Genomic DNA, 11,905 nt, shown 5'->3' with positions numbered 1-11,905 from the left:
AAAAAAAAAAAAAAAAAAAAAAAGAATTGGTAGACAACTAAGAACATAGTGAACTGTACTTCTGAAAGCAAGATTTGTCCTGGGTAAAGCTGGAACTCAGACAATCAGCAGATAACTGATGATTGGAATGGCAGTAAACAGGGTCAGGTTCGGGTTTTGTGGGCATGAAGCTCATAAAACTTGGAGGGCATGCTGTAAAATAAATGAATAAATTAGCAGTATAAGCTAGGGCATGAGGTATTGCAGGGATTTGGGTAGTGAGAGACCCTGAAACTTAATCTTCATTTACTTCAAGTTAAATCCACCTCTGGGAGTTGACTTCTGGGTGGGATTAGTATATCTTCCTGGGAATGTTTTTAAAAAGTCATTAACTGGGCCTGGTGAGGTGGCTCACACCTGTAATCTCAGCGTTTTGGGAGGCCAAGGTGGGTGGATCACTTGAGGCCAGGAGTTTGAGACCAGACTGGCCAACGTGGGGAAACCTTATCTCTACTAAAATACAAAAATTAGCCAGGCATGGCAGTGAATGCCTGTGATCCCAGCTACTAGGGAGGCTGAAGCAAGAGAATTACTTGAACCCAGGAAGCAGATTGCAGTAAGCCAAGATGACAACACTGCACTCCAGCTTGAGCAACAGAGACCCTGTCTCAAAAAAACAAAAAAACAAAAAAAAAACAACCATTCACTGGAGCACTAATTGACTTTGCACTGCTGGTACAGAGCACAGAATCTTCAGTAAACAGCCTTCTCCTTGAAGAGCTGGGAACCCACAACCCAAGCAAGAACCAAGATCGCTGGTGATGACATTGCTGGCATTTATACCTTTTTGGTATCTGATTGCAGCTTCCTGGGTCTGACACTGAGGACAAGTATGATGGGAATATTGAGAATGCCCTTCCTGAATATCAGGAGGTTAATTAAAGGGGTAAATTTGTGACGATCTTCATATAATCACACTGCCTCCACTCGTAGCAGTTAAGTCCTTAGCCACATCTTTCAAAGGCACATATGCTGGGCCTGGCTCCATCAGAGCCCTTTCCAAAGAGGGTTTGGCTCCAAGTTTCCACTGGGCACCCTTACGTCATGGGAGTCCCTGAGGCCTAACAGATGATACAAACACTCAGCAGCCGCTCTCCAACCAATCCCACGTTACTAACAAATCTATTTATGTGGAACCTAGAGGTTACCCAGAGAGCAATGAATGAGGGCACACATCCCTCATTAAGGTCAGGTGCAGAGACGGGATGCAGTACCATCCTATTCCCAACTTGCTCTGAGAGCAGCAGGAGCCTGTCCATGCACTGGCCTCCATAGAAAAGTTAGTTACAGGCTGGGTGTGGTGGCTCACATCTGTAATCCCAGCACTTTGGGAGGCCAAGGCAGGATCACCTGAGGTCAGGAGTTTGAAACTAGCCTGACCAACATGGAGAAACCCCGTCTCTACTAAAAATACAAAATCAGCCAGGTGTGGTGAGGCATGCCTGTAATCACAGCTACTCAGGAGGCTGAGGCAGGAGCATCGCTTGAACCTGGAAGGCGGAGGTTGCTGTGAGCCGAGATCACACCACTGCACTCAGCCTGGGCAACAAGAGCGAAACTCCGTCTCAAAAAAAAAACAAAAGAAAGAAAAAAAAAAGGTTAGTTACAGAGGATGCTGCTCCACCCCCACCATGAAGCTGGCGATCCTGCAGGAGGAGTCTGTCATCATAGAACGCAAAATACATATGTAGTGAAAACAAAAACAACTTTTAAAATTTAATAGGGTACATTTATGTAATAACTTGTATTAATAATAGTCTTTCTGTTTAAGAGGAGAAGAAAAAAGCATTTATGTTTGTGTTTGTTTTATTTGCATAATGAAATTCTGGAAGGATATGTAAGAACCTAAGAAAAGCTATTGACCCTGAGAGGGAGCCTTGTAGAAGGAGACAAAAGTGCTAGGAAGTTACCAGGAAGGGTTCGCTATGCACCCTTTATTCTTCCTGGTTCTTGAACCATCTAAATGTACTACCGAGTCAAATTTTAAACATTATATAAAATAGTAGAGAAGGAAAAAGTTTTCTTTAAAAGGAGAGAATGATGTTAATTGTATACTTTTTACAGATCGGGATTCAGTTGGGTTTCTGGCCTGAAGCCTAGATTGAATTTGTCAATGGAAATCTTAATTCTAGCCTGCAGGAAGATTAGGTGAACTCACTCGAGCAATGTGTTGGTATTAGTGGGTACTTGTCATTCACTCACTCGCTTGCACCCAAGCTTTCATATCTATATATTGAACACTGGACTAGATCCTCAAGGAAAACATTTACGATACAGGTTTAAAATTATTCCGTTTCAGGTAGGTGAGGTGGCTCATGCCTGTAATCCCAGCACTTTGGGACACCAAGGTGGTTGGATCATTTGAGGTCAGGAGTTCAAGACCATCTGGTCAACATGGTGAAACTCCATCTCTACTAAAAATACAAAAATTAGCCAGGCCTGGTGGCAGGCCTCTGTAGTCCCAGGTACTCGGGAGGCTGAGGCAGAAGAACTGCTTAAACCTGGGAGGTGGGGGTTGCAGTGAGCTGAGATTGTGCCACTTCACTCCAGGTTAGGGGACAGAGTGAGACTCTGTCTCAAAAAAAAAAAAAAAAAAAAATCTTCAGTTTCACCCAAAAGTCATTGTCAAATAGATACTTAAAGAAATTAGTCATTAAGCCCATTATAAGTCAAGACTGAGAAATAAAATAGTTATGAAAGCAGAGATTTGGAAAACTCTTCTATTTTCACAAATTATGAAGATCCGTAAATTTCATAATAGAATCATGCATTGAGTTTATTTTCAAGATTAGAATTATTTATCGGCTGGGCGCGGTGGCTCACGCCTGTAATCCCAGCACTTTGGGAGGCCAAGGCGGGTGGATCACGAGGTCAAGAGATTGAGACCATCCTGGTCAACATGGTGAAACCCCGTCTCTACTAAAAATACAAAAAATTAGCTGGGCATGGTGGTGCGTGCCTGTAATCCCAGCTACTCAGGAGGCTGAGGCAGGAGAATTGCCTGAACCCAGGAGGTGGAGGTTGCGGTGAGCTGGGATCGCATTATTGCATTCCAGCCTGGGTAACAAGAGCCAAACTCCGTCAAAAAAAAAAAAAAATTATTTATCACATCTTTAAATTTAGCAGTTACTATCATATTATCATTGAAAAAAACAGCCTATATTTAAAATGGTTAACACAAATTATTTACAACAGTTTTCCAACATAAGGATTTGGAGTTTTATTTTGGATTTTTCTTACTTACTTAATTCCAAAATCTATCCCAATGGGATTTCTCTCTCTCTCTCTCTCTCTCTCCCCACTTTAGTTTTTAAAGTGAGTGTATAGCGATTTATTCAAAACAGGAGGTTGGATTCTAAGCAGCAGTCTCATTTGTGCTGAGATTCAGTATGTTAAACATCGTCTTTGGCTGGGAACGGTGGCTCATGCATGTAATCCCAGCACTTTGGGGGCTGAGGCTGGCAGATCCCCTGAAGTCAAGAGATCGAGACCATCCTGGCTAACGTGATGAAACCCCATCTCTACTAAAAATACAAAAATTAGCTGGGCATGGTGGCGTGCACCGGTAGTCCCAGCTACTCCGGAGGCTGAGGCAGGAGAATCACTTGAACCCAGGAGGCAGAGGTTGCAGTGAGCCAAGATCACACCACTGTACTCTAGCCTGGGTGACAGAGTAAGACTCTGTCTCAAAAAAAAAAAAAAAAAAAAAAATCATTTTGATGTGCATTATTTGTTGATAGAAAATAATTTTTGTGAAGGCTTTTGCTTGACCATGCTTTACACTGCCAAAGAGTTTTTACTGTGACCCTGTACTATCAAAGTCGGCCCGACATCCAAACTAACATTTGTCCGGGGGAAGTTGTGTGTTTTACACACATAAAGGAAATGTTACTGGAAAAACTTATAGTATACTGAAAGCTCACTAACAATTCATAGACATTATATAAAAATGATAAGGGAGATGGTATATATCTGAATATTCACAGGGATTTAAGAAAGCTTTTGACATGTAATCCCAGGGTGTGGATTAATCTCCAAAATTAGCCAATGACTATTCAGCTTGGAATTTCACTTTCCAGAAATAACAGCTGTGAAATATATACAGAATGGGCCCCAAATCCTTTTTTTCTTCCCTGACTTGAAACTAAAGACAGCTAAAGTGACTCCAAACCTAAATGCCTCGCTGGGTGAAATTCCTTGGAGAATAGAATCAAATACCTTTCTGACTGAATCCTTTCAATGAAGAATTTCTCACATTGGTATCTGGGGCTCCAGAGAAAAGACTACAAGCTCTGCAGTCAAAGTGGTGTCTGATGTGTGTGTATTTTAAACCCATTTCTCTTGCCAGGTGGTGATAATAGAAAAGTCATTAGCTGGAGGAAAGGCTTTAAGGTGCTAAATTTAGTGGTACTGGAAGGAAAGGATGGTGAAGCAACCATGGGAGCTGCAAAATAGTTTTTAATTTTATTTATTTATTTTTTTATTTTTTGAGACAAGAGTCTCGCTCTATGGCCAGGTTGGAGTGCAGTGGCAAGATCCCAGCTCACTGCACCTTCCGTTTTCCAGTTTCAAGCAATTCTCCTGCCTCAGCCTCCTGAGTAGCTGGGACTACGGGCATGCACCGCCATGCCCAGCTAATTTTTTTTGTATTTTTTAGTAGAGACAGGGTTTCACCATGTTGGTCAGGGTGGTCTCGATCTCTTGACCTCACGATCCGCCCGCCTCGGCCTCCCAAAGTGTTGGGATTACAGGCGTGAGCCACCGCACCCAGCCCTATTTTATTTTTAAAAATTTAGTTTTTACAGACATGGGGTCTCACCATGTTACACAGCTGGCCTCAAACGATCCTCCCACCTCAGCCTCCCAAAGTTCTGGGATTACAGGCATGAACCACCACTTCTGACCTGCAAAATACTTTGTAATGCAAATTTTATAGAGATATGAGCAATACTTTTGATGAGAAGCCAAATTGAGTGTCACTGAGTCATTTGGTCAAACAGCACATGTCACAGCCTTTGGTATCACAATGCCTTTCTTAGGCAAAGAGAAACCACCGAAAACCCTCCATCCAACACAAGAAAGAATGGAGCCAGAGCGAGCTTCTGAGTCCAGTGTGAAATTACCTAAATCAATCAAATAAGAAGAGCATGTGGATTAACATGTTCTACCCTGTCCTTCATCAAAACGGGGAGTGCTGAAAACTAGCAGTGGCCAGTAGATTTCTTTTTCCGGCCATCTCTGATCATAGTCCTGTCTGCTGGAGCCCTGTGTTGAGACAGCTGTCTGAGGCTGCTGGCAGGGAACAGCACTGCACCAACTTGCAGGGTCTTCTGTGTTTGGAGAAGGTTATGTTGCTGCACCTGCCACACAGCTGTGATTCTTGAGCCAGTCCCATCCTCTGCATTTTACATCTGAGGGAACTGAGACTCAGAGCGTCAACTTACTTTCTTCATGTGCATTTGTTGAAAATCATCCAACTTTGGGAGGCGGAAGCAGGAGGAATGCTTGAGCCCAGGAGTTTGAGACCAGCCTGGACAGCATAGTGAGACCTCATCTCTATTTATTTAAAATAAAATTAAAAATAACATAAAATCATCCATATCATGACATATATGTTTGTCAGAACTCTGTTCTCTCAGCTAAAAAATTATGAAGCTACAATTAATTTATTGCATTACATGATAATTCTGTTCAACCCAATGTAACCAACTGAGGGCCTGCTGTTTGCCCATGACTCATTCTTCCTCAGGAGTGGAAATAGAAGTAAATGTGGATCAGGCCAGGCACAGTGGCTCATGCCTGTAATCCTAGCATTTTGGGAGGCCAAGAAGGGAGGATTGCTTGAGCCCAGGAGTTTTAAGACCAGCACAGGCAACATAGCAAGAGCCCATCTCTACAAAAGATAGAAAAAATTAGCTGAGCATGGTGGTGCATACCTGTAGTCCCAGCTATGCAAAAGTCTGAGGTGGGAAGATTGCTTGAGCCTGGGAGGTGGAGGTTGCAGTGAGCTGTGATCATGTCATTGCACTCCAGCATGGGAAACACAGTGAGACCCTGTCTCCCAAAAAAGAAAAAAAAAGTAAATGTGGATCAGACCCAGTTCCCAAACCTCAAGGGCTTGACAACTTAATAGAAGAGACACATACCCAACCATAATTTTGATAAATATTATATTTGGTAATTTGAAGCAAGTGACCCTCATGCAGAGAGGCAGGAACAATTCGTATTATATCATATTTTAGGGAGAAGTTTATTGAAGAAGTGGCATTTGATCTGAATCTTGAAGCATGAGTTGGGGTTTTACTAGATGGAGTGATTTTTTTTTTTAAGTGTAGAAAATTTTAGGGACATAGGGGTGTATGTGTGAGAGAGAGTTGGGGAAAGGAAGGAGCTGACTGAAGCCAATATTCTTCCTTTCTTTCCCTTTCCATTATGTTCCCTCCTCCCAAACCTCCTTATGATCATGCCCACAAGTCTGAAGAAATGAAATGCAGAGAGAACAATTGGAAAATGGAAGCATAATATGGGTCAGCAGCCAGGCTGCCGGGTCAAAGTCCGCCTTTGCTGTTCCTGGCTGTGTGACTGGGCAAGTTCCTGAAACACTCATGCCTTGGTTTCTTCATCTGAGAAATGAGGTTAAAAACAGCACTATCTCATATGGTGATTGTGAGGACTGAACTTACCAATGCATACATAAAGCACTTAGAGCATTCCCTGGCTCGTAGTCAATTCTCTGTGTCAGTGGTGTTTATCAGGGTTATTTATATCATCTGTGCATGCCAAGTAGGCTGTATGAAAGGGAAATAAGTAAAACCCAGTTCCTTTTTTGGGCAGGAAAGGGTTTAAGTAGAAAAGCCTGGTCCAGCACCATAGCCGCTGGCTACTGAGAACATGAGGAAGTGGTGAAGAATTCAGGCACTTCGTACAGACCCAGAAGACAGGGAGAGGCCCCTCTACAGAGTCCAGTCACTGAGGGCTGCGAGACTTAACCAGACATGGAGCAGTCAGACAAAGGGAGGCTTTCAGCTCTTATTTGTCAGAAGTTTCCTTTCATGATTTGTATTATAAATTCTTCCAAGGCAAGAGCCATGTTTGTTTATGACATTGAATAAAACCCTTAAACATAATTATCTTTCAGTACAATGATATTGCAGGCCAGGCACAGTGGTTCAGGCCTGTCATCCCAGCACTTTGGAAGGCCGAGGCCGGTGGATCACCTGAGGTCAGGAGTTCAAGACCAGCCTGATCAACATGGTGAAACCCCATCTCTACTGAAAATATAAAAAATTAGCTGGGTTTAGTGGCGGGCACCCATAATCCCAGCTGCTCGGGAGGCTGAGGCAGGAGGCTCGCTTGAACCCTGGAGGCAGAGGTTGCAGTGAGCTGAGATCACACCATTGTGCTCTAGCCTGAGCAACAAGAGTGAAACTCCGTCTCAAAAAAAAAAATGCAATGATATTGCTTCTAATAACATGCTAGAATGTTAGCAGGAATAATATTTTGCTCTCATTTTACACAGACAGCCAGCAATAAAACCCCCAACACAAAGCCTTCCTCTCAATTTGTTTAAAAGCTTATTTGTTTATTTATTTATTTTGAGACAGGGTCTCACTCTGTTGCCCAGGCTAGAGTGCAGTGACATGATCACAGTTCACTGCAGCCTTAACTTCTCAGGCTGAAGCTATTCCAGAGTAGCTGGGCCTATAGGTTTACACTCAGCTAATATTTTGTAGTTTTTGTGGAGTCAGGGTTTCGCTTTTCCCCAGGCTGGTAACAAACTCCTGGCCTCAAGTGATTCTCCCACCTCCACCTCGCAAAGTGCAGGGATTACAGGGATTACATGTATGAGCCACCATGCCTGGCCTAAAAAGCTTTTTAATTGTAGTATAATATGCACACAAAAAGTGTGTATCATATATAAATGTATAGCTTTAGTGAATTTGTAGATTGCACACACCCATGTAACTGGCACTCAAATCAATAAACATTATCAGCACCCAAGAAGACTCCTTCATGCGTCCCAACGCACTACTGATTTCTACTAGCATTAATTAGTCTTTTTGTTTTTGTATTCTATATAAAGCAATCATTCTGCATTTGCAGTTTTGTAACTGCATTTTGTTATGTGACATTCAGCCATATTGTTGTCAATGGTCAACATTTTTCATGTAAGTTTACAGAGGAGGGGAAAGCACTTCATCAGGAAGTATTACTATATTGCTGGGGCACTTCACACAAGCTTATATGATTTACATTTATTTATTTTATTATTATTATTTTTGAGATGGAGTCTCGCTCTTGTTACCCAGGCTAGAGTACAGTGGTGTGATCTCAGCTCACTGCAACCTCCACCTCCTGGGCTCAAGCGATTCTCCTGCCTTACCTTCCTGAGTAGCTAGGATTACAGGCGCCTGCCACCACGCCTGGCTAATTTTTTTAGTTTTAGTAGAAATGGGGTTTTGCCTTGTTGGGCAGGCAGGTCTCAAACTCCTGACCTCATGTGATCCACCTGTGTCGGCCTCCCAAAGTGCTGGGATTACAGGAGTGAGCCACCACGCCTGCCCGATTTCCATTTGTTTAATTGATGCTGCTGCTACCCTCAATGCCCTGTTTCCAGGTGTTCCTGCAAGAACAAGAATTGTATGTGTGTGTTTAATCACGAAGTTACTTAACTTCAACTTACTTCGTTTTGTTTCCATTCTGTTATAGGTATAAAAACCAGGTGCCAATAAATGTCCATGCAAACCCTGGAAAATACATTATTGAGAGTCGATATGGAATGCACACTCTGGAGATTAATGCGTAAGATAACATCAATGTCCATGTGTTGCTCAACAGTGCTCAGGGACGCGACTCAGCCCTGCAGTTAACAGCCACTCTCCCCACTTCCTCCCAGTGCTGCATGATCACAATGAGGGACATTCATATATAGTGCTTCTCTGGGTGCACACCTGAAAGTGATATGTATGACTGATCCTTACCATGCGCACAGTATCTCCCAAAGTGATTTTATGTTTGAATTTAGTCAAAGATGATGAGGAAAAAAACCAATTTGCATCTTTTAATTTATCTTTTTATCTTTTTTTTTTTTTTGAGACGGAGTTTCACTCATGTTACCCAGGCTGGAGTGCAATGGCACCATCTTGGCTCACCGCAACCTCCGCCTCCTGGGTTCAGGCAATTCTCCTGCCTCAGCCTCCTGAGTAGCTGGGATTACAGGCATGCACCACCATGCCCAGCTAATTTTTTTTTGTATTTTTAGTAGAGACGGGGTTTCACTATGTTGACCAGGATGGTCTCGATCTCTTGACCTCGTGATCCACCCGCCTCGGCCTCCCAAAGTGCTGGGATTACAGGCTTGAGCCACCGCGCCCGGCCAAATTTATCTTTTTATATACTTGAGATTTTTTCTTAGATGTAAGTAAGAAAATAGGTTGCATAAAGAGGCATTTACATTAATAATCGTTTGAGTCCCAAATCAATATCATCATCACATTCTCTTGCTTTTAATAAATAAAGGCCATGGAAATCCAGGGAGGTGGCATTGAATACGGGCTTAACTTGGAGATAATGTTCTTTCCTTCAGATTGCCAGGAACCATGGGAAAGTAAGCACTCTGTCAATCTGTGTTTATGTGAAGCAGCCTAGATATTGAGATGTTTAAGCTTAAAGTAAAATCCAAAGCAAAATTTGAAAACGAAACCTACATCAAAATTCCTAAGTTCCCAAACGTTTATTATGCCTCCCAAGATGATTTTGAAATTCAAGCCGAATTAGGTGAATGAAACAGCTAAACGAGCCCCACCATTTTCAGTTTAGATAAACCCATGGCGTGCATAAATGTCGAGGTGAAATTTATATCATTCATTCTCAAGGGACGTATAGCCTTCTTCTCAGATCAGAGGAGCTGGCCAAGTGATGCTAGAACCTGTGACGTTTGCCAAGCACTGACCCTGACCCAAAGTCAGGTCAGTTCGGCCAGTGGGTGGTTCTGCTGATGCAGCACTTTCAAAATTAAGTAGTTATGAGACGGGCAACTGTATTTGCCTTCCTGGGGTTCTATTGATGTCTGTAAAATTTCAGCAAGAAAAAAGTTTACACAAATGAAACTGAACCCTGAGGAATAAAGAAGAGCACGAGAAACTGGTAATGATAAGACATAAAACAACCTGCTTTGAAACTTTAGCCTCTTCATCTCTCCATGAGACCATTCTCTCCCTAATGGTCTGTTTTTTATAAGACATTCCAATTTCTGTATTATAACTTAGAAGAACATCCAAATGACACTTCTTGTGTTGTGCTGTGAGCTGAAACTCCAAGTATGGCCTGAACCTTAGTGGAAATGAAGTGTAAATAACTTAGTTGAGGTTCGAAGCTAGAACACATAGACCAGCTGGGCTCAGGGTAGTTGTGGGAATCTACATGGAGGGACTACTTCTTTCTCTTTCCTGTTGCCCCCAGACTGAAACCCACCACAAGGGCAGGACAGCAGGGACCACACCCTCCAGTGTGCCTCTGGGTAGTTACCTGCTACAAAGGTACACGCCTGCACATTTTCTCCTCCCAGTGCAACTTTAGATAAGTAGAGTATAATGCTGTTCACTCTATAATTTATGTGCCTAGCACTTGGTTGACTTTTTTGACCTTTTTTTTTTCTTTTTTTGAGACAGAGTCTCACTCTGTCACCCAGGCTGGAGTACAGTGGTGCAATCTTGGCTCACTGCAATCTCCATCTTCCGGGTTCAAGCAATTCTACTGCCTCGGCCTCCAGAGTAGCTGGGACTGCAAGTGTGTGCCGCCATGGCCAGCTAATTTTTTGCATTTTTAGTAGAGATGGAGTTTTACCATATTGGCCAGGCTGGCCTCGAACTCCTGACCTCATGATCCACCCGCCTTGGCCTCCCAAAGCTTTTTTTTTTTTGACATTTTAAATGAACCTAGACTAGGTCACAGTGAACTATAGGTGTTCTCTCCCCACCCTATACTGCTGGCATGAAACTGCAGTAGATCACTTGGACTAGGTAATATCCCACAGGTAGCTAGATCAGAGACAATAGCTGTACCAGGAGAGCCAAAGAGCCACGTGTTAGCCACTGATTTGCAGGGGGCTGCGATAGCATAGAGTTCCCTGATGGAACGGCTAGTAATTACAAGGACTGTCACTGTGATGGATGTTCATTTCCATCTGTTCTTTCAGATGTGATTTTGAAGATACAGCTCAGTACCGGGCCTCGGCGATGAATGTTAAAGGAGAGCTTTCGGCATACGCTTCAGTTGTGGTAAAGAGTAGGTTTGCTACTTTTTTTTTTTTAATTTCTCCCTATTGTTTTAAAATAATCTATCACAAAGCAGTTCACATGTATTTCTGTTTTCTTCTCTAGGGTATAAGGGAGAGTTTGATGAGACTCGCTTCCATGCTGGGGTTTCCACCATGCCTCTCAGCTGTAAGTTTAAAAACATATTTGCTAAGTGTCACCTCTGTGTTCAATATGGCATAATAAGCTAGTCCATAATGCTGAAATAAATATGTATTATATATAACATAGTATATGCTAGGATGGATATAGTAGGTATCTGCGTTTATTTTATTTACTTATTTTTTTTTAGATTCTTTGGTTACTATTCTCTTTCTGAATCTAATTGCTTTTTTATGGTTTTATTAAAGTCCAGATATGATGGGCTAAAAATTGCAAATGCATTTAAGTCTTTCGGAGTTAAACTGAGAAAGATCATTATACAAACCTGGGCAGAATGACGTAACCAAACACACACACACCCCCGAGTCTAGACTATATCAAAGCACTCTTACTCACCCTTAACTATCCAGATGGGCATCACTTTCTTAAGAAATCAAGTCTCACCCCCA

The 11,905-nt window shown here is 42.4% G+C and overlaps 1 protein-coding gene across 1 annotated transcript in view; it reads left to right on the top strand.

Moving 5' to 3' along the window:
* Window positions 1-11,905, top strand: part of MYOM1 (myomesin 1) — a 168,465-nt gene that overhangs the window by 38,422 nt on the left and 118,138 nt on the right. The window contains exons 6-8 of the mRNA XM_017526074.2: window positions 8,749-8,841; window positions 11,237-11,325; window positions 11,421-11,483. Of these exons, the coding sequence (XP_017381563.1) occupies window positions 8,749-8,841; window positions 11,237-11,325; window positions 11,421-11,483 (245 nt within the window). The remainder of the gene's footprint in view (window positions 1-8,748; window positions 8,842-11,236; window positions 11,326-11,420; window positions 11,484-11,905) is intronic.

This window comes from Cebus imitator, unplaced genomic scaffold, assembly GCF_001604975.1.
Source record: "Cebus imitator isolate Cc_AM_T3 unplaced genomic scaffold, Cebus_imitator-1.0 Scaffold41, whole genome shotgun sequence".
Lineage (NCBI taxonomy): Eukaryota > Metazoa > Chordata > Mammalia > Primates > Cebidae > Cebus > Cebus imitator.
This window is presented reverse-complemented; position numbering and strand designations above follow the sequence as displayed.